This window comes from Convolutriloba macropyga, chromosome 11, assembly GCF_964194025.1.
Source record: "Convolutriloba macropyga chromosome 11, txConMacr16.3, whole genome shotgun sequence".
In the NCBI taxonomy this organism is placed as follows: domain Eukaryota; kingdom Metazoa; phylum Xenacoelomorpha; order Acoela; family Convolutidae; genus Convolutriloba; species Convolutriloba macropyga.
The window spans coordinates 55,995,228-56,018,858 of NC_134478.1; the positions used below are offsets into that span (position 1 = coordinate 55,995,228).

Genomic DNA, 23,631 nt, shown 5'->3' on the forward strand with positions numbered 1-23,631 from the left:
CAATTAGTTTATTCTAACAAACCTAATTACTGAGTAAACGCAGTTGAAATCAACAAAGACTCAGTCAGCGAAGGAATCACTCACGAAGGGAAAAAAGTTTAGAAAACAGTCGAGCGAAAATTCAACATGAACACAGCAATTGTCATTTTGAAACAAATCTCTTTAATGTGCTTCGAGAAACACGTTGAATAAATTTCTTGACATTAACGGGAGTCATTAAAAGACCACTAACATTAAAGAAGCAGTCAAAATCTAAACGTTATTTCTTTAGAGAATCGAGGAGTCACACCAACAGATTGAAGTTCTCTTCAACCATGAAGTGATTGATTTAGAAGCTTCGGGTCCTGGATTTCGTAACATTTGATACGGAAGTAATTGTGTGAGTCTGATATCCGCTTGCAATCAAAAATTACGTGCTTAGGTGCTAATTTAGCAACCACAGTTATCCTCAAGAAATTAGAAGACCGCGTAAAACCTAAAGCAAAAATATCAAAGCAAAAGCATGAAGAAATCTAGCTCGAGGTTTCATTATATGCCCGGAAAGGAGGTTAAGTGACAGTTTTCACGCCTACTCTTTACCTGTTGGACTAGAAAGCTGTGTGTGCTAACTCGTGACGAGGCAAACAATTGAGAAGTTGTATAGACTAGAAAGTTTTGTGGTTCAATTGCTTCCGTTCAGGGGGTTCGAATCCGCGAATTCTAAGATGACACTGGAACATTACCTTCTACTCTACAGGCTCTATTTACGGACATCCCTTCGAGTACGTTTATTTTAACAGACCTAATTTCTGAGTGCGCACAGTTCAAATCACACTAAAATTAAAGTCAATATTCAAGAATTCACTCGAAGTGGAATCGAAACGCTTAGGCAAAATTCTGCATACACACAAGTTCAAAAAAATGCATCTGATTTCGTGTGAAAATCAAACGGAATAAATAAGAAAAGACTGTATCCAGAGTGTGTGACGCTGCCAGTTACAGATCTGTTTCCAAATTAATAGATTTAAAGCAAGGTATTGGTCTAAATTGATATTCCAGATATCCACGAGATATCAAGTTAAAACTTAGAACAAATATCGAACAAATTGTACAAAATAAAATAAATAACCAAAGCAGAGAACTGGTTAATTTAAACTTGAAATGTATTTCACTACACCCCCAAGAAAAAAGCAATTAAGTATGCAGATGAGTAACTAAAATCGACCAACGACTAAGGTCATCAGCTAGATGCCCGCTGATGACTTTTACAGTCTCGGCAACAAAGCACTCAACTCATTTTGAAATTAAAACAGCCAGAATTTTGGCTAGTGGAAGTAGTGCCTATCCGATTGAACACGCTCCTTAAGCTTTAAGTATTTCATTATTAAATATAGAACTTCATCAGTTATATTGATACGCACGTTAATTAGCTTTTCTAGCGAACGTCAAGTGACTTTAGCATCGTCCTGTATAAATTTTTTGTTTCTGTAGACGGTTCTCCCACTACTTTATAGAAACTTCTAATTTCGCAATCCAGAAATGGCCAAAAGAATTGTGAAATATTTTAGTTCCAAACCAAAAATTAGATTATCAACTTTGATCCGAGAAAATGAACGCCAATCCAATCCAGAATCAACGCAATTGACAATTCTTTTCAAATACGATTCATCTTTCGTATCCGCCAGAAAAACAACAGGAATGCTTTGTAAAAGAATTCTTTTTAACAGCTCTCTAACAATGAGGAAGACTATATTTAAGAGTTCTGAAAATCCGCTCTTAAGTCTTAAGTCAGTGAAAGAGTCATTCAGGAAGGGAAATAAAAAAAATTAGAAAACAATCATTGAAAATTTTGCATACACACAGCAATTGTCTTTTTGAAACAAACTTATTTAATGTGCCTCGAGAAACACGTTAAATAAATTTCTTGCCATTAACGGGAGTCATTAAAAGACCACTAACATTAAAGGAAGCAGTCAAAATCTAAACGCTATTTCTTCAGAAAATCGAGGCACAGCAACAGATTGAATGTCTTCAACCATGAAGTGATTGATTTATAAGCTTCGTCCTGGATTTCAAAACATTCGATACGGAAGTAATAGTGTGAGTCTGATATCCGCCTGCAATCACAAAAATTACGTGCTTAGGTGCTTATTTAGCAACCACAGTTATCCTGAAGAATTTAGAAGACCGCGTAAAACCTAAAGCAAAAATATCAAAGCAAAAGCATGAGAAATCAAGCTCGAGGTTTCGTTTATGCCCGGAAAGGAGGTTAAGGGACAGTTTTCACGCCTACTCTTTACCTGTTGGACTAGAAAGCTGTGTGTGCTAACTCGTGACGAGGCAAACAATTGAGAAGTTGTATAGACTAGAAAATTTTGTGGTTCAAGTGCTTTCGTTCAGGGGTTTCGAATCCGCAGATTCTAAAATGACACTGGAACATTACCTTCTACTCTACAGGCTCTATTTACGGACATCCCTTCGAGTACGTTTATTTTAACAGACCTAATTTCTGAGTGCGCGCAGTTCAAATCACACTAAAATTAAAGTCAATAGTCCACAATTCACTCGAAGTGGAATCGAACGAATGTAGAAAACGCTTAGGCAAAATTCTGCATACACACAAGTTCAAAAAAATGCATCTGATTTCGTGTGAAAATCAAAAGGAATAAATAAGAAAAGACTGTATCCAGAGTGTGTGACGCTGCCCGTTACAAATCTGTTTCCAAATTAATAGATTTAAAGCAAGGTATTGGTCTAAATTGATATTCCAGATATCCACGAGATATCAAGTTAAAACTTAGAACAAATATCGAACAAATTGTACAAAATAAAATAAATAACCAAAGCAGAGAACTGGTTAATTTAAACTTGAAATGTATTTCACTACACCCCCAAGAAAAAAGCAATTAAGTATGCAGATGAGTAACTAAATCGACCAACGACTAAGATCATCAGCTAGATGCCCGCTGATGACTTTTACAGACTCGGCAACAAAGCACTCAACTCATTTTGAAATTAAAACAGCCAGAATTTTGGCTAGTGGAAGTAGTGCCTATCCGATTGAACACGCTCCTTAAGCTTTAAGTATTTCATTATTACATATAGAACTTCATCATTTATATTGATACGCACGTTAATTAGCTTTTCTAGCGAACGTCAAGTGACTTTGGCATCGTCCTGTATAAATTTTTTAAGCTCGTTTCTGTGGACGTTTCTCCCACTACTTTATAGAATCTTCTAATTTCGCAATCCAGAAATGGCCAAAAGAATTGTGAAATATTTTAGTTCCAAACCAAAAATTAGATTATCAACTTTGATCCGAGAAAATGAACGCCAATCCAATCCAGAATCAACGCAATTGACAATTCTTTTCAAATACGATTCATCTTTCGTATCCGCCAGAAAAACAACAGGAATGCTTTGTAAAAGAATGCTTTTTAACGGCTCTCTAACAATGAGGAAGACTACATTTAAGAATTCTGAAAATCCGCTACTAAGTCTCATGTCAGCTAAAAGAGTCATTCAGGAGGGAAAAAAATTTAGAAAACAATCAATTGAAAATTCTGCATACACACAGCAATTGTTTTGAAACAAACTTTTTTAATGTGCCTCGAGAAACACGTTAAATAAATTTCTTGACATTAACGAGAGTCATTAAAAGACCACTAACATTAAAGAAGCAGTCAAAATCTAAGAAGTAATACGAAAAATACGAAGTAATTGTGTGAGTCTGATATCCGCTTGCAATCACAAAAATTACGTGCTTAGGTGCTAATTTAGCAACCACAGTTATCCTCAAGAACTTAGAAGACCGCGTAAAACCTAAAGCATGAAAATTAAAAGCAAAAGCATGAAGAAATCTAGCTCGAGGTTTCATTATATGCCCGGAAAGGAGGTTAAGTGACAGTTTTCACACCTACTCATCACCTGTTGCACTAGAAAGCTGTGTGTGCTAAACTCGCGTGGAAGACATTAACCTCCTTGCATGTGGAACATTAAAATGTAATTAATTAGAGAATGAAGCGCTTCACTTGGAAACTAGCGTAACTCCTGTTGGATTTTAACAGAACTATTCATAGAAATTTTTAATCTATAAAAACTACTAACAACCATGCCTTTTAAAAAGTGCTTTTTGCAACAAAAATCTGCTGCATAGGACTTCAAACAAAGAGCACTGAAACCATGAGATAAGAGTTTGCAGAGACGCAAACTGACTTTTTGAATAGGTTTAGGCCAAAGTTTCCAGACTGCATCGAAACGCAAAAGCAGCCAAATGCATAAAAGCGTATTTGGAGGTCTCATCAGATTCTCCAAAATTAGAGTAGTTTTCACTCCCATTTCAGACGTACACTAGAACGCCATCAAATCAAAAATTTGAGATTTTATGTTCAGGATTTTCCTGTTGAATTTTGGAGTGTGCTGTTAAAGTTTTACAAAACCAACAATTTGCTAATTTGAACGAAAGCTTTTATGCGAGTAAAAGAAACATCATGTTTTCTTCACTTAGTTTAGTTGAATTTGTAGTCTCATTGATGACAAGCTTACGATTTTCCTGTTTAATTTTCCGACTCTCACTGTACATACTTTTTGATGTCCAAACAGGTAACTTTTAACTTCCAGTTCTGCTCAAAACGCGAATTCCTCTTGACAAACCCCAAATAAAGTCGGCAAAATTCTTCTGAAACAGCTAAAGATAGAGTTAACTTTAGGTCAAAGGACACTTTTCACGCCTACTCATCACCTGTTGCACTAGAAAGCTGTGTGTGCTAAACTCGCGTGGAAAACATTAACCTCCTTGCATGTGGAACATTAAAATGTAATTAATTAGAGAATGAAGCGCTTCACTTGGAAACTAGCGTAACTCCTGTTGGATTTTAACAGAACTATTCATAGAAATTTTTAAACAATCTATAAAAACTACTAACAACCATGCCTTTTAAAAAGTGCTTTTTGCAACAAAAATCTGCTGCATAGGACTTCAAACAAAGAGCACTGAAACCATGACATAAGAGTTTGCAGAGACGCAAACTGACTTTTTGAATAGGTTTAGGCCAAAGTTTCCAGACTGCATCGAAACGCAAAAGCAGCCAAATGCATAAAAGCGTATTTGGAGGTCTCATCAGATTCTCCAAAATTAAAGTAGTTTTCACTCCCATTTCAGACGTATACTAGAACGCCATCAAATCAAAAATTTGAGATTTTATGTTCAGGATTTTCCAGTTGAATTTTGGAGTGTGCTGTTAAAGTTTTACAAAACCAACAATTTGCTAATTTGAACGAAAGCTTTTATGCGAGTAAAAGAAACATCATGTTTTCTTCACTTAGTTTAGTTGAATTTGTAGTCTCATTGATGACAAGCTTACGATTTTCCTGTTTAATTTTTCGACTCTCACTGTACATACTTTTTGATGTCCAAATAGATAACTTTTAACTTCCAGTTCTGCTCAAAACGCGAATTCCTCTTGACAAACCAAATAAAGTCGGCAAAATTCTTCTGAAACAGCTAAAGATAGAGTTAACTTTAGGTCAAAGGACACTTTTCACGCCTACTCATCACCTGTTGCACTAGAAAGCTGTGTGTGCTAAACTCGCGTGGAAAATATTAACCTCCTCGCATGTGGAACATTAAAATCTAATTAATTAGAGAATGAAGAGCTTCACTTTGAAACCCGCGTAACTCCTGTTGGATTTTAACAGAACTATTCATAAAATTTTTAATTCAGACATGTTCATTTTAAAGAGACCTTTCGTCAATCCTTTAAAATGAGAGAAAACTAAATGGGCCTAGATTCAGCTTAAAGCAGTTCGCTTTAGCTGAAGAACTCATATTTAAAGCTTATGTTTTGCTTCTTATTATCAGAAACAAAAAATTTCACTTTCCTGGTATCTGAACCTCATAGTATTCTGCAGTCTTTATATCGATTTAATTGAGGAAATTGTCAATACTTCATTGGTCTTTGGTCCACTGTGAAAATAACCTTTCAAACAAAACCAAAATAAACTAACAAACCAAACTCAGGAAACTCAGGAGTAATCCAAAGTCCCGACAATGTAAAATTTAACCAATTATACATCAAGATAGGTCATCACAACGGATCTTGGAGTCATTTGTACTACATCTAACTATACAGTACCTCCATAATACAGTACCGAAAGATATTTTTGGAAATCTCATAGATCGAAAATCTTATAAAGTAAAGGAATTGTTTGTAACTAAAGGCAGGGGTCTTTATAATCAAGAAATCATGAGCACTAGAACTTTCATCGTTCGCTAAAAATGCCGGAAAGCATCAAACCAATTACCCGCACCGGAAAAAAAGCACCAACTTTGGAACGTTCTTCGAAACAGTAAATTGTAATGCCTTACTACATATCGAATCTATAAAAACTACTAACAACCATGCCTTTTAAAAAGTGCTTTTTGCAACAAAAATCTGCTTCATAGGACTTCAAACAAAGAGCACTGAAACCATGAGATAAGAGTTTGCAGAGACGCAAACTGACTTTTTGAATAGGTCTAGGCCAAAGTTTCCAGACTGCATCGAAACGCAAAAGCAGCCAAATGCATAAAAGCGTATTTGGAGGTCTCATCAGATTCTATAAAATTAAAGTAGTTTTCACTCCCATTTCAGACGTATACTAGAACGCCATCAAATCAAAAATTTGAGATTTTATGTTCAGGATTTTCCAGTTGAAATTTGGAGTGTGCTGTTAAAGTTTTACAAAACCAACACTTTGCTCATTTGAACGAAAGCTTTTATGCGAGTAAAAGAAACATCATGTTTTCTTCACTTAGTTTAGTTGAATTTGTAGTCTCATGGATGACAAGCTTACGATTTTCGTTTAATTTTCCGACTCTCACTGTACATACTTTTTGATGTCCAAATAGGTAACTTTTAACTTCCAGTTCTGCTCAAAACGCGAATTCCTCTTGACAAACCAAATAAAGTCGGCAAAATTCTTCTGAAACAGCTAAAGATAGATTTAACTTTAGGTCAAAGGACACTTTTCACGCCTACCCATCACCTGTTGGACTAAAAAGCTGTGTGTGCTGAACTCGCGTGGAAAATATTAACCTCCTCGCATGTGGAACATTAAAATCTAATTAATTAGAGAATGAAGAGCTTCACTTTGACACCCGCGTAGCTCCTGTTGGATTTTAACAGAACTATTCATAGAAATTTTTAATTCAGACATGTTCATTTTAAAGAGAGCTTTCGTCAATCCTTTAAAATGAGAGAAAACTGAATGGGCCTTGATTCAGCTTTAAGCAGTTGGCTTTAGCTGAAGAACTCATATTTAAAGCTTATGTTTTGCTTATTATCAGAAACAAAAAATTTCACTTTCCTGATATCTGAACCTCATAGTATTCTGCAGTCTTTATATCGATTTAATTGAGGAAATTGTCAATACTTCATTGGTCTTTGGTCCACTGTGAAAATAACCTTTCAAACAAAACCAAAATAAACTAACAAACCAAACTCAGGAAACTCAGTAGTAATCCAAAGTCCCGACAATTTAAAATTTAACCAATTATACATCAAGATAGGTCATCACAACGGATCTTGGAGTCATTTGTACTACATCTAACTATACAGTACCTCCATAATACAGTACCGAAAGATATTTTTGGAAATCTCATAGATCAAAAATCTTATAAAGTAAAGGAATTGTTTGTAACTAAAGGCAGGGGTCTTTATAATCAAGAAATCATGAGCACTAGAACTTTAATCGTTCGCTAAAAATGCCGGAAAGCATCAAACCAATTACCCGCACCGGAAAAAGCACCAACTTTGGAACGTTCTTCGAAACAGTAAATTGTAATGCCTTACTACATATCGAATCTATAAAAACTACTAACAACCATGCCTTTTAAAAAGTGCTTTTTGCAACAAAAATCTGCTTCATAGGACTTCAAACAAAGAGCACTGAAACCATGAGATAAGAGTTTGCAGAGACGCAGATTGAATTTTTGAATAGGTTTAGGCCAAAGTTTCCCGACTGCATCGAAACGCAAAAACAGCCAAATGCATAAAAGCGTATTTGGAGGTCTCACTAGATTCTCCAAAACTAAAATGGTTTCCCATTTCAGAAGTATACTAGAACGCCATCAAATCAAAATATTGAAATTTTATGTTCAGGATTTTGCAGTGGAATTTTGGAGTCTGCTGTTAAAGTTTTACAAAACCAACTTTTTGCTCATTTCAACGAAAGCTTTTATGCGAGTAAAAGAAACATCATGTTTTCTTCACTTAGTTTTAGTTGAATTTGTAGTCTTATTGATGACAAGCTTACGATTTTCCTATTTAATTTTCCGACTCTTACTGCACATACTTTTTGATGTCAGAATAAGTAACTTTTAACTAGTTCTGCTCAAAACGCGAACTCCTCTTGACAAACCAAATAAAGTCGGCAAAATTCCTCTGAAACAGCTGAAGATAGATTCAACTTCTTAGTCGTAGCATCTACAGAACACTCAGGGAGACTAACCGGACCAGATCTCCCAAAACTACCCAATATGCCAAAAAGGGCGTTGAGCAGTTTTGAAAGAACGGCGCCATGATAATTGAATAAATTCAATAGATATATCAAATTGCGAATTGTGCATGAAACCCATTTCTGGGTTAAATCGAAATCCTAGAAAACAAACAATTAACTATTTTGAGCATCAGATCAAGTTGGGTAAGAAATGTCATATTTGGCAAGCATAATAAGGTTGTAAAAAAAACAGGACAAAGCTCAATTTCAATTACATAGCAGGCAGCTTGCCGGAAAATAGCCGCGATAGACGCTTGGGACCTTCCATGGAAATGAAGCAAAGAAAAAAACAGACAAATTTAGCACCAATCTTTTAGTAGACAACTCGACTTTTTTGGGTTATATTGGGACTGTCAATTTTTTTCGACATACGCTCTAAGGAAAAAGCCCTAAAAGAGCCTTTTCAAAATCAATATTCAAAATCAAATACTCAAGACTCTAAATCTCAAGAATTAGGGCATATACGTTTGGCACTACTTAGATGCACACTATTGATCTTTAACTAGTAATGTTCATAAAATCTGAAGTTCCATAAGTGAATTCAGAAGTCAATTTTTTTGAGTGAGGCACGTCACGCAATTGACCTAAGAGCAGAAATGACGTCACGTAAACAAGTTTTGGGTCTTTTCCGTTTGTGCCCCCCCCCCCCCCAGCTTAGTGGGCGCATATTTGCACCCCCCAGACGCACGTGCAATATTTTTACATGGTGATTTACTATGTAATGGCACGTGCTCTGTAACTGGGGGGCGCATAACGTACTGGGGGGGGGGGGGGGGCACAAAAGGAAAAGATCCCAAATTTTAATTACAAAGCAGTAGAAGTCAAGAAAATTGAATAGGTCAATGGTCGCAAGAATAATCGCTGGAGACAACGAATTAAAAAACCCACGATTTCCACACTAATAGCCGCAATTGCTTCGCGGCTAGCATTAACCAATATAAACAAAGTTCGGCTAAGTTGACCGATTACATGATCGATAAACATGACCGAATAACGTCGGGCGAACTGCTCTCAAACGACCGGCGAGCGGTTGGCTTTGTCAGTAGCTCGCCTCTAAGAACCGTCCTTCACACCATAAGTATATGTCTCGAAAGCAGTTTGAGCTGAAAGGCTCTAAGAGCACTTAATGCTCGCGGGGCGCTAGCTGTTTATTCCGTTTTTAGGACAAAAACTCATGGGTCCGACAAAAATTGGTCATGGGAAAAATCGCATAAAAAGACTAGAGTACACAGCAAAAAGCTTCGCAGTACACATCTGCATTTAACTGGTGCGTCTCTATAACCTCCTATTCTTATTCTAAGATCTTAAAGGTCATTAATAACTTGAAACTTTCAGAGATTCGATCATTTCAATTTTCACTTTCAAATAAAAATCACTATGGAAGAGTAGATTCAACTTGTGGTACGTCATAGCACTCGGTGAATTTCGAAATTATATAGCATCGATTTAAAGAATTCAAATTTCCAAGTGAATTACAAGCTGTCAAGTGGTGCTAGGTGATTAACAAACCATTGTGGCAAAAGATACCCAATACTCACTTTCAGAAAACTTATTTACTTTTCTAATTTCAGACGAACTAGATTGCAATATTTTAGAAACAAATTTCAAACCTATATAGAAATCTGCGGATGAAATTGAAACATTGAGCTTGAAACATACTGGCGTGTAATCACTAACCGTTTATATTCTAACTTTTCAGAAAAAGATTCCAGCATAGAAAAACTTTGGTTGCTTTTGCATATATCGGCTATTTAGTCCCTTGATGTTCCACGGAAAACATTTTTCCAAGTTTACATCACGGTGAGTCGAAAATGATACTATTTTTGTTCGTTAAAATCCTAGTTAGTGATTTATTTCACCAAAAGATATAAACCCTTGATGTGCTCACATTCTTCAAATAAGAAATGTACACGTTTCATAGATTCGTTCAAAATTTTGCAGAAACCTCACTTGAATCATTTATGTATCGCATCGAACCACAAAACTTACATTTTAACGTAAGCTTCTAAAAAAATTGACACATTAAAATACTGTTGAAAATTGAATATCTCAAAATCCGATAGCACAAAAATGTAATCGACTCAATTTGCTCTACTTACTTCACTGGTTCGATGAAGTGCATGAGGGCCCAAAGTTCTCGCAATGAGTTTTGCAAAGGAGTTCCAGTGATCAACAGTCGGTGCTGTGTGGAGAACTCTATGAGCGATCTGTACAACAAAGAGTCATCGTTTTTGAGCCGATGAGCCTCGTCAACTACCAGAGCTGCCCACTGCATGTTATGTAAATAACCTTTATCTTTCATCAAGAGCTCGTATGTTGTCACAATCGCGTTGAACTTCATTCGCCTATTTTTGTGAACCCATTCATAGTCGCGAATCTGAACGAAGAAACTTGTTTATACATCTTCACAACTTCTACGCATAATTCAAATAACTATCTATTCAGTTTGTCAAATATTGATCGATTGATAATGACTTACTATTTCTCGACTCTTCATATCACCGATGTACGGTATCACATTGATTTCCTTCGCCCACAACTCGAACTCTCTCAGCCATGCAGCCATAGTTGACAGTGGAACCACAACGAGAAAAGGTCCGTAAATTTTGTGCTGATTAAATAGATAGGATAAGAAACAGATTGTCTGGATCGTCTTTCCCAGACCCATTTCATCTGCCAGGATGCAACTCCTTCCACTAAAAATTAAGCCTACGATGTAAAGAAATTTGCACATTGAAATCCCGTCGTTGGGTTTTATATTATAGGAAAATTTATTAATGAGGACAAGCACAGTTTCGTCAATTCAGAGGACCCGCAAAACATTTATTAAACGGCATTTATTAAACGGCATTTATTAAACGCTGTAATTACAAAATACACACCTGCACCACGAAGACACGAGCCAATTGATCCCTGTAATTTGATAGTCTCGCAGGACCAAGTTGCTGTCACTCCCTCCCAAATAACTAGGTTGATCATCGAACTGTTGGAACTTTGGTCTTTGAGACTGAAAAAAGCTTTACCGTTTATTGAATTCTGTACAACATAAGTGCCAAATACTAAAAACTTAGCCAATTACCGGTGGAGCTGACATAGGCAGTTTTTTCGAGGACTGCCTCTCCTCATAATTGAGTATCTCCGTCATGAAGTATCGCTCCATTAAGTCGGCTGCTTCCCATGTACATTCCACATACGGCAGTCCACACCATTTGACGTAGTACTCTAGCTGCCCAGATTTGTCTTTTCTTTTGTCTACAATTCTTTCTGCCTTTGTGTACTCCTCATTCAATGTCCTTTGCATATCAAGTTGATACCTCGCGATTTCTTTAGATTCGGGTTCGGCAGTTTCACACCTATAGTAAGCGCAATTTCAGACGTCTGTCAGGGTTTTAAGAAAAATTTAAAAAGCACAAGGAAATACGTATTTTACCATTCGTCATATTCTCTACGCCTCTTGATATAGTTTTCCAGCTTTTTCATTCCACGAACTTTCTGTAACTCAAGTGACGTAATACTTTCCCAAGTATTATGAAAATGAGACCAGCATTGCCATTTGATAAAAAATTGCTCCTCCGTCTCATCGTTAACACTAGGTTGTTCCGTAGAATAAATTGTAGTGAGGTGGCCAGTTCCTGTTAAAAAATTTTGCAGTTGATAAATCTTCCAATACAAGAACTGCGGTTTCTCGAAAAACCTCAACCCTCTAAAGTGTTTTTAATGAATACCAATCAGTCCAGAAACTAATGGTTGACGGTAGTTCACAACACAACCCTAATTCTCGAAGATCTAAAATGAGTACAATTTATACGCCGCAAGACCAAAATCGAGGTCCGTCAAAACAGCAATTACCGGCGGGACACTATATCACCTTGCAGAACACCATAATACAATGCGGAACACCCTTGAACACTAATTTTCAGGCCACAGAAGCAATTCACTCCCCGAAAACACAATTGTACCTGCTTTGCAAGCTTTACAACAATTGAGCGCCAGTCGAACAGCAAAAAATTGACCTCATACTCAAAAAAAAAATACTTGAACTTCGAAACGATAGTTATCAGGACTCAAGTAACAATAGGAAAGTAAGATTACTCAAATTTTAGTTCTCATCCAGATGATACGAAGCCGTCGCACTACAGAACCGGACAAACGCCACTAAAAGCAAAAAATTTAGATATAATACTTCCGTCTGAACATCTAGGTAGGAAAACAGTTTCACTTATTCATGATTACAATCGACGGCTGACGAATGAGCGGTTCTATCCCACTGTTCTTACGGGATTGAAGTTATCAATGGTTTCAAGCAATATCTTTCGTAATCGCAAATTTCACATGCGTCCTTTCACTTCTTAACCTTGGGCATAATTAATACGAAGCTTAGCGTCAAAACTCCCCTTCCTCCAGAAACAAATTGTACTCGCTTATCCTAAATTTCATGTTAATTGCCCTCGCTTTTCCATTCTGTCGTACGAATGCGATACTAATGTCTCGGAGATTGCGCGTATCCTGACTCATGTAACATTCGGCGCCTAAATTTATTACTTAGTTGATCGCTTTACGTTGAACCTGTTGAACGTTAAGATATTGAAACAATGCAAATGGAAACCCGTTTCTCTTTGGACTTTGGCAGTTTCTTTTTGAAACAAATTTGATTCCAATTTTGCTACGAAAAGTCTTCCAGTTTCCACAACTCAACACTATATTAAACGGTAACAAGATTAAACAGTAACAAAGATTGAAGTAACAAAAAATATAATGTACCTAACAAGAACACAAATGAGGCACTAAAAAAGCTACAAAATAGATTGCATAACACGGCATAAAACACATGTATATCAAAACTCTGTTGCTAAACACCAGAGGTAATCCAGTCAGCCATATCTACTGGGTGACGGTAGTGCTCAATTTAACATTTTGAGGAAATAAGTCCCTCGCACTACAGAACCGAGAAAGACCAACACCACAAAAAGCGTAAACTTTAGATAGATAGAAAATAGACAGCTGAAATGAATCAAGCATAACAACAGGTGACCCACAAGTTTAGTAGCCAGCAGTCAAGCTAATCGCTGAAGCCAGGAAGAGATCTCTTTTAGCAAAATTCTAATCAAGTTTCTAATGGAAACACTAGCAGCCCTGATTTGTCATCAAACAGTCACCAAAGCTTTGTCACCATTCCATCAGCATGGCATCAGCCAACAGCCGGGAATTTTACCTCAGACGTCAGGCAAAGACTTTCAACGTTCCCTTCAACGAAGAAACCTCTTTCAGTAGAACGATAATGCAATTCAGGTCATTCACTTCTAGAAAAGAGGTTTCAATTAGCTCAGGGATTCATGATAAAATGAGAAAAGTGGTAAAAAGCGTCCGTTCAGTTGTATATCAAAAGAAACGAAATGCTTCACTGAAAGCGTAAACAACTCTTTATAGTTTGTTCATTCATTTTCCTCCTCATTAACTAAGAAAACAATGATGTCAATCCTCAGGCTGACAGCCTATCTTTAAATACATGCATCGCAGATTCGGAGAACTTTACAATTTAGATTGCAGCAAATCTTTTCCTTGTGCAGTTGGTATGTGTGCAGCTTAGTCCAGATCACTTGTCTCAATGACGAAAATACCCATTAATTTGACCGATCAATGACAGATCTCATAAAAGCAGTTTCATTCATTTTCCGAAATGGACGTTGTCAATGGTTTCAAACTCCTTTTGTCAACAGTACCTCTTGCCTGCAAATTGGTATTGGCCAACCATGGGCAGTTCCAAACGCTAGCGTGACACCAACGTTTACTCTACAAACAGTCATAAACGATCATCATTTCTCAATAATAGCATGTTATGGTCCCTAATTGTTCGGATCTTGATGTTTTATGATTGTGATTAAGTTCTCTCCAATAGATGGCTCATATACAGACATCGACAGAATTTGGGTTTCTCTAATTTATTACAAAGTTTATCGGTCAGTGCCAAACCTCTAACACATCAATATTCGAAATCGTTTATTTGATTGTAGTCATCGATTATCCCAGAAGCTATAATTTCGACAGAGTCCTTTCGTCGACTATTTGTCAAATGTCATTTGTTTGAAAAACCAGAGAAAATTCAAAACTCATGATGATGCAATAAACCTGATATAAACCGAGGCAATTATGCTCTATGAACCTCCATTATTCAAAATATTTGCTCCGAATAACAAGTAATTATTGGGAAAGCTTGACTGATTGCCCAGCACGTTCATATTGTGAGATCACAATTTTTTGGCCCAAACTTGTGATATTCCGTGTTAAATTATTGCAATTTGATTCTGTCCACTGCGCGTATCCTGATATGCAAGATTCCACCTAATTGGGAAATCATTGCTCATTCAGACGTTTTTCGTTTAACCTCCGACATACCGATCTACGAGAAACGTTTTATTTGCAGGTAGTCCTCGATTATCTTAAAACCAATACAATTTTGGCGTTAGACCCTTTTCGCAATAACAATTTTGTCAAAGTTTCTGAAAACCAGTGACGATTCACCACTCATGACGTCGCGTCCCGATAATCAGTGTGAAGATCCATAACCATAATTTCTTCAATCCGATCAAAAAGAGCGTATAATTAGCTGCTATTTAAAAATCTCGGCGCTAATTGTTTAAAACAGCGTAATTGAACATTTCTGGGGCCGTTGCTTCTCAACCGAAATGAACCGATTTCAACATCCATACACGGCAAAAATTGGATGATTTAACAACAGCTAATAATATGCCCATTTGCACAACACGCTCTAATAGATGTAAGAAGCCTACGGAATTATTCTTAATTGTTCCGAATAAAAACTGCATCTGTTGGAAAAGCTTGAATGATTGCCCAACGCGTTCACTTTTAAAACAATTACACAACTTGATGGCCCCGAATCTTCCAATCTTCATGTTGTATGATTGCAATTCAATTATCTCCGTTGACCATATCACATGCTGCCCAATTTGAAAATTATTGCTTAAGCGTTTTTCAATTATCCTGCGGCACCAATATCTAGAACCGGTTATTTGCTGGTAGTCATCGATTATCCTACAAACTAGAAAATGTCGGCATTCTGACCTTTCGGTGACAACGATTTACCAAATGTTTTCAAAAACTCGAGGAAATCAAATTGTCATGACGCTACCATTCCCAGGATACATAAGCCCAGGATGCCATGCTCAATGATCCTACATTATTCGAATAATTTGCTCCGAATAACAATTGCATCTGTTGGTAAAGCTTGACTGGTTGACCACGTTCACGTTGTTAAATCACAAATTCATGGCCCAGACTTATGCGATTTTCCGTTGTATGATTCCGATTTAATTCTGTCCGCTGCGCGTAGCCTGATATGCAAAATTTGACCCAGTTCGGAAACAGTTGCTCATTTAACCGTTTTTCGTTTTTTAACCTCTGACATAACAATCTCATTTCCAGGTAGTCTTCGATTATCCTAGAACCAATACGAGTTCGAGATTCGGGACTTTTGACAATCAATTTTGTCATTGAAACTTGTTGAAAACAAGTATGATTCAACAACCACGACGTTACCACGCCCAGATACAATCAAGCAGGATCCACTAGCATATTTTTTTCAACTATCAAGAAGATGCAGCGGTTAAGTGATCTATTTTAAAACCTTGGCGGAATATATGGTTGTTAAAAAACGCTTAAATGATCATTTCTAAGTTGCTTCTTAACCCAGATGAACCAAAATTTAGAAAAACAGTCCGATTGCACTTCACAGAAACTAGATGACGCGTGTACATTGGGTAACATTATGCCCTTTTGCACAACACTCTCAGATTAGGGCCTTTCGGCTCTTGTCATCTAGTTACCTTTTGTCACTGAAAATTTTTCGCCTTTTGTCACTGAAAATTGTTTGAAAAACAGCGGTTCACCACAACTAACGTTACTGCGCTCCGATATAATCACGAAGTGGGGATCCATTAGCATACTTTTTTCCATTCGATCGAGGAGATCCAGCGCTATCTAGGCCCTATTTCACACTGTCAGCAGACAACGAAACTGCGCAAATGGAGCAACGTTCTTATGTTTTTTGCAACGTCTGTTTGAAACCGAGATCATTCCAAACAATCTTCCAATTTTCACATTAAAGAACTTAAAAACAGTAACAATAACTTAATATGCACAGCAAGAACACGTGAAGCATTTAAAACCCTACAATGTTCCCAATTGCACATCCACTAGAGAAATCAGATGAAAAGTATGAATTTCAATTAGTTTTCTTGATTCTCTTGAATTACAAGTGAATTTGTGCGGAAAGATAGACACCGCAATTTGTATTAAGATTTCTTTGTGAAGTATGCGGGATTCCACCCGATGACCAGTAGTTTCAGTACCAAATTCATTTCATAATGTCTCATAGTGTTCCCTGACAATGCTTTAATCAATACCGTAACTTCCTTAAAGGATTACTCAAATACTCGAGCGTAGCAGCTATGACAAATCTTAGGAATAGTTATTCGGCGACGAAAAACTCAAGGGAACATTTACCGTCTGGATCACACTGCTTTACTTGGCACAGAGCTTTAGAAATTGGCTATGAAAAACTGTGTATAGAAAACAGTCAAATGGCCAAGAATTGACTGTTTTAATATCTCAGCCTAGCGGAACACCATGGTGTTCCTCAGGCAATTTTTCAACGTTTTTAAGAGGGCAACTACCATATGACAAAACTCAATGACAATATTTCCTTGTGCTTACAATAAGAACGCCATCATACCTTTCCTGTTTAAAGTTGGCCATTCAAGGTTTTCTCTCCAGGAGTTGGTTGTTGATAGCGTGACACAACCCTTAAATTTTATCCATAATAGATTTTTCTCTCATCCCTGTACTTTCGCTTTTGCGGAAAATTTTGCAGCATAAAAAAACCCGATCACTACACGTACGATAACTTGATGGCCCTGAATCTTCCAATCTTCATGTTGTATGATTGCAATTCAATTATCTCCGTTGGCCATATCACATGCTGCCCAATTTGAAAATTATTGCTTAAGCGTTTTTCAATTATCCTGCGGCACCAATATCTAGAACCGGTTATTTGCTGGTAGTCATCGATTATCCTACAAACTAGAAAATGTCGGCATTCTGACCTTTCGGTGACAACGATTTACCAAATATTTTCAAAAACTCGAGGAAATCAAATTGTCATGACGCTACCATTCCCAGGATACATAAGCCCAGGAAGCCATGCTCAATGATCCTACATTATTCGAATAATTTGCTCCGAATAACAATTGCATCTGTTGGTAAAGCTTGACTGGTTGACCACGTTCACGTTGTTAAATCACAAATTCATGGCCCAGATTTATGCGATTTTCCGTTGTATGATTCCGGTTTAATTCTGTCCGCTGCGCGTAGCCTGATATGCAAAATTTGACCCAGTTCGGAAACAGTTGCTCATTTAACCGTTTTTCGTTTTTTAACCTCTGACATAACAATCTCATTTCCAGGTAGTCTTCGATTATCCTAGAACCAATACGAGTTCGAGATTCGGGACTTTTGACAATCAATTTTGTCATTGAAACTTGTTGAAAACCAGTATGATTCAACAACCACGACGTTACCACGCCCAGATACAATCAAGCAGGATCCACTAGCATATTTTTTTCAACTATCAAGAAGATGCAGCGGTTAAGTGATCTATTTTAAAACCTTGGCGGAATATATGGTTGTTAAAAAACGCTTAAATGATCATTTCTAAGTTGCTTCTTAACCCAGATGAACCAAAATTTAGAAAAACAGTCCGATTGCACTTCACAGAAACTAGATGACGCGTGTACATTGGGTAACATTATGCCCTTTTGCACAACACTCTCAGATTAGGGCCTTTCGGCTCTTGTCATCTAGTTACCTTTTGTCACTGAAAATTTTTCGCCTTTTGTCACTGAAAATTGTTTGAAAAACAGCGGTTCACCACAACTAACGTTACTGCGCTCCGATATAATCACGAAGTGGGGATCCATTAGCATACTTTTTTCCATTCGATCGAGGAGATCCAGCGCTATCTAGGCCCTATTTCACACTGTCAGCAGACAACGAAACTGCGCAAATGGAGCAACGTTCTTATGTTTTTTGCAACGTCTGTTTGAAACCGAGATCATTCCAAACAATCTTCCAATTTTCACATTAAAAAACTTAAAAACAGTAACAATAACTTAATATGCACAGCAAGAACACGTGAAGCATTTAAAACCCTACAATGTTCCCAATTGCACATCCACTAGAGAAATCAGATGAAAAGTATGAATTTCAATTAGTTTTCTTGATTCTCTTGAATTACAAGTGAATTTGTGCGGAAAGATAGACACCGCAATTTGTATTAAGATTTCTTTGTGAAGTATGCGGGATTCCACCCGATGACCAGTAGTTTCAGTACCAAATTCATTTCATTTATGTCTCATAGTGTTCCCTGACAATGCTTTAATCAATACCGTAACTTCCTTAAAGGATTACTCAAATACTCGAGCGTAGCAGCTATGACAAATCTTAGGAATAGTTTTTCGGCGACGAAAAACTCAAGGGAACATTTACCGTCTGGATCACACTGCTTTACTTGGCACAGAGCTTTAGAAATTGGCTATGAAAAACTGTGTATAGAAAACAGGCAAATGGCCAAGAATTGACTGTTTTAATATCTCAGCCTAGCGGAACACCATGGTGTTCCTCAGGCAATTTTTCAATGTTTTTAAGAGGGCAACTACCATATGACAAAACTCAATGACAATATTTCCTTGTGCTTACAATAAGAACGCCATCATACCTTTCCTGTTTAAAGTTGGCCATTCATGGTTTTCTCTCCAGGAGTTGGTTGTTGATAGCGTGACACAACCCTAAAATTTTATCCATAATAGATTTTTCTCTCATCCCTGTACTTTCGCTTTTGCGGAAAATTTTGCAGCATAAAAATACCCGATCACTACACGCACACGCTGTTTTTTACCGCTTATAAAATTGCCTTGAACCAACTATAGCATACCATCAAATTATTTCGCACTTTCAAAAGTCGAGTGAACAACCGTCATGTGTTGCACAAATCGAGATCAAAGCTCAATTCAATTTAAGATAATACATCGTCAAAATCTCACGGTATTTAGAGAAACCGCAGTTATTTTTTGTAAATTATATAGTGAAAAGCTGATGTTAATATTGTTTCTCGGAAATGAGGCGATAACTTACGTCCAACGTTGTCAATTCTAAAATCCAGTATCCGATCGATTCCATCAGTGTTCTCGTAATCTACCGAACGAGGCTTTTGATTCGAACTTTCGTCATCTGTGTCTGTCAGCTCTTCTTCGTAAGTATCCTCTTTGTAGCTTCTAAAACATCAACAACTATTTAATCTTCGAATACCTTTTTGTACAAATAGTAGCTGGCAACCTCGATGAGCATAAAACAAGATTTTCTTAATTCCCAGACTAAAAGAAACAAACGGCTCAACTTCTACTCGATTGATCGCTTTTCCTTTTTGGCAGCACAAATTGGATCAAATATTTTCCAAGTAGCGCTAAAAAACCATCATGATCAACACTGAAAACTATAGAATCTCCGATAGCCTCATTCTACTAAAATTTTCTAGATAGCAGCAAATTTGACTACTGTAACTGTACCTTATATAGCAATTTCTTCAAACGAGGCTACCGCAAAAGTTACCAAGTGTTTCGCCACTACAAAAGCACTCTTTGAATTGTCAATCCAGCTGTTCTAAATTGTGGGAGTAAAAACTACCTTCGGTATTGGAAAAACGATCATATCTGTCGATATTTTTTTTTCTGTAGCCCACTTTTATTGTTAACCATTTTAATCCAAATTGTGCTGCTTTTAAAGTGAAAAAATGATCACAATTGCTCACATTTTCAATGTTTTATCCATTGTTAAGTTTATATTACGACAAGTAAAAATCAAAGTTCGCAAATTTAATTCCATTGAGATCATGAATAATAATTCCTTAGATAAGTACTAGGCTTTTTTAATGCACTTACTTCACTTTCGTCGCCTGTCTCTTCGACGTTCTTCTATCGTCACTTGATTCACCATCATCTTCACTACTTTCACTGTGCTTTTTCTTCCTATCATGCGACCGCTTATGTTTCTTACTCTTCTTGTGTTTGCTACTACTCCTATCCTTTTTCCTCTCCTTTGATTTGCTTTTGTGTTTCTTCGATTTCTTCCTCGCTTGCTTCTCTTTCCGAGCATGTCGGCTGAGGAACTCTCCATCAGAGCTGGACTCCTCGTATGCTGAACCACTATCATCTTCAGACGATTTAGATCTTCTTGACTTCGCTTTCGGGATATCAAACTTGGGCACTTTCTGCTCCGTCTAAGCATCAAATTCTATTTGTTCTAATCATTGTCAGACCTATTAATTTTGGGCGCAAATCCCGCTAAACAATTGTTTTTTCCAGTTCCAGACAAAATAAAATAAAAAGTGACCCGATTACCGGACAATAAAGCTTCATCAACAAGGCTGATTATCTTGATAATAAAAGATCTGAGTTTACAATTGAAGAATTTCCTCTTTTAGAAATAAACTGCGCCTAATTTTTCAAAGGTATTAAATTGAACTAACAACAATTAGAGACGATTCTCATTAACGGCATATGAAAGAAGGCTAGCCAGGCATAAGTTACTCGACATCATCTTTCAAAATTCGTTTGAATTTTACGACAACCGTTAATAGACAAATTCACAGACAAGCATTAATAGACCAACTTTTACAGCTCACCTCTATTTGGAAGGGCGCAGTTTGAGTTCGCGCTCGTCCTGATCGTCGAATTCCATAAAGATCGGGCTCAGCTTCCCACTAAAAACGACCAAATTATTAGTTGCCAAGATTTACAGCTTGAGGGGTCATTAGTTAGACCAAGCTGATTATTTCAACAAAGGTAAAAACAGCTCATTTTAAACCTGGCCCAAGTTTTTGCAGCACAATTTTGGCCCACAGAATGTTTATTTTGTACCACGAATGTTTATTTTGTACATTTTAAGTTGAATAATGCATCAGATTACAGTCCTGAAAAAACCGGTGCCTAAAGAGTCTAACCTCTGGCTCATGAGCTCTTTTGTTTGAACTTCTTACTGATTCGTTGTCATTTGACTCTGGACTACTCGGCCCAGACACATCCGCCTTCTCAGCATTCCTAAAACAGAACTTAACTTATAAGAAATTAGTGATAATCAAAATAAATGATGAACAAAAGTGCATTCTTTAGTGACCAGAGAACGCATTGAAAAGTAAAAATTTCGTTAACAATTATTTTTTGTATCTATTGCTCATTCAGAAGTCGGTAGAGACAAACAAAAAATAATCAATTCACTGGCTAGAGACTTCCAATTACAATATTATACCTTTAAACCAAATAAACTGAAGACGTTGTTTTCTTTTTCTCGCCAACAGCTCAATGTCAAGTTTTGCTCTGAAAATTCTTTATTGAATATTGACGTCGAAACCCAATTCTGCTAAGTGAAAGGAACTCTCAAATAACATTTTTGTTCATTTTGAATACAACGTGTAGGAATGCCGATGTTTTAAACGTCGCAAAACAAACATGTTTCCGTTTTCGCGAGGTTTGAGTAATATTTATGGTTTTTAATTTCATGTTTTCGACAGGCTTCGTTGTAATTAAAAAGCTGACTTTTTATGATAACTTTTAATTCGAACTCTCATTTTCAGACGCTTTTCAACCAAAACACAAGTTTCGATCGTGTTCATAATCAACTACACTTCGAACCTCCAATTGAGTCGCTTAAAAGTTGGTTAATTTAGCACTATACATTTTTTTAAGAAACACTAACTCCAGCTATAAAACCATGGCTAAGGATGTGTACGCCGTGGCATACGCGTGTATTTTTTAAACATGCCGAATATCTATCTATACAATGCATTGTTTTCTGATACCGACTTCTGACAACACTAAAAGATTGGGGACATCAAGCTTGAAAATTCTGATGAATGTATGAGCTTAAAGAAGGCAAACTATAAAAATTAAAATTCTTAATTTTTTTTGACGAACTTCCGATTCAACTTTGCCTTTTTCCTTTAAGTTATTTGTACCATTTACTATTTAAATGGAGTGATTTAGGCTTAGAACATAAACAGCAAAACTTCTCCAGCTATCAGCACTAATATTATTTATGAAGGACAATAAGCAGCGAGCCAAATGAAAAAATAGTAAAAGTTAAAAAGCCCATACGATTTACCTAATTAGGCATTACTAGTAGCAGGTAAGCTGCAGCACCTCTTGTTGACTTCTTCCTATTGGCATTTAAAAGCGAGGAATTAATTACCATCTTATTTCGAGACTACAGCCAAGAAACCGTATGATTCTTCCAAGCTCTAGAATTGCCTGCATTCAGCCACAACTAACAAGCAATCAATTATATGGCAGAAAAAATGGAATCACGGTTGCCATCGTCGAAATTCCTCAATTTTTGCTTTCGTTATATCTACTGCTGTTCCAGCTTATTTCGATTTTGCTTTTCGACCTGGGCTGAGTTCATATTTCCTTCTTTGGCCGAACTGCTCTTCAATTACGAAATAGACAGAATAAGAAATGAAAGAAATTAGCCTAGAGAAGTCAAAGGTATCATTGAAAGTTTGTAACGCAAAAAATCTCGATAGCCGAAGAAAAAAGTCAACGCCAAACCTATCTTCCCCAAAATCCTCAAAGCTTTAACTTGCATCAAATCAATTTTTCCTAAACCAAATTTTCCTTAATCAATTTAAGCTCAAGATTGTCAGATATTTATCAGTTAAGTCAAAAAATCCTTCCAAACGTAGTAAAAACGCTTAAGCTCGCAGAATATTTATGACCAATTCATTAGACAAACAGATCTCAAATAACGACGGCAGATTTTAGCACTGCAGTTTTCACTTGATTCCAAGGTGCCAATTAAGTCGTATGGGTACTCAAGTGCCACTGCTTTTCTGGTATTGAGCACGGTTTTGTTTGTGTTCTACGGTAATGAATAATGCTTTCAAACTTTCGTAGACGAGTAGAACCAAGGACAAAGCGAACGTTGGTTTAAAAAATTATTTTTGAGACCTTATTTAACGCCATAACTGACTGATGCAGTACTCAGTGTGGT

The 23,631-nt window shown here is 36.8% G+C and overlaps 1 protein-coding gene across 4 annotated transcripts in view; it reads right to left on the minus strand.

Annotated features, from left to right (window-relative positions):
• The window catches only part of LOC142349456 (chromodomain-helicase-DNA-binding protein 1-like), a 369,586-nt gene that overhangs the window by 20,189 nt on the left and 325,766 nt on the right, over positions 1-23,631 (minus strand). For 2 of the 4 annotated variants that reach the window (XM_075401033.1, XM_075401031.1), the window contains exons 3-11: positions 21,587-21,683; positions 21,269-21,346; positions 20,526-20,863; positions 19,723-19,862; positions 11,948-12,149; positions 11,597-11,870; positions 11,400-11,524; positions 10,997-11,213; positions 10,617-10,894 (exon numbers count right to left, since the gene is read on the minus strand). In XM_075401033.1, coding sequence (XP_075257148.1) covers positions 10,617-10,894; positions 10,997-11,213; positions 11,400-11,524; positions 11,597-11,870; positions 11,948-12,149; positions 19,723-19,862; positions 20,526-20,863; positions 21,269-21,346; positions 21,587-21,683 — 1,749 coding nt within the window. Of the gene's footprint in view, positions 1-10,616; positions 10,895-10,996; positions 11,214-11,399; positions 11,525-11,596; positions 11,871-11,947; positions 12,150-17,266; positions 17,337-19,306; positions 19,377-19,722; positions 19,863-20,525; positions 20,864-21,268; positions 21,347-21,586; positions 21,684-23,631 lie in introns of those variants that run through there. The other 2 variants (XM_075401034.1, XM_075401035.1) reach the window with 2 other exon arrangements.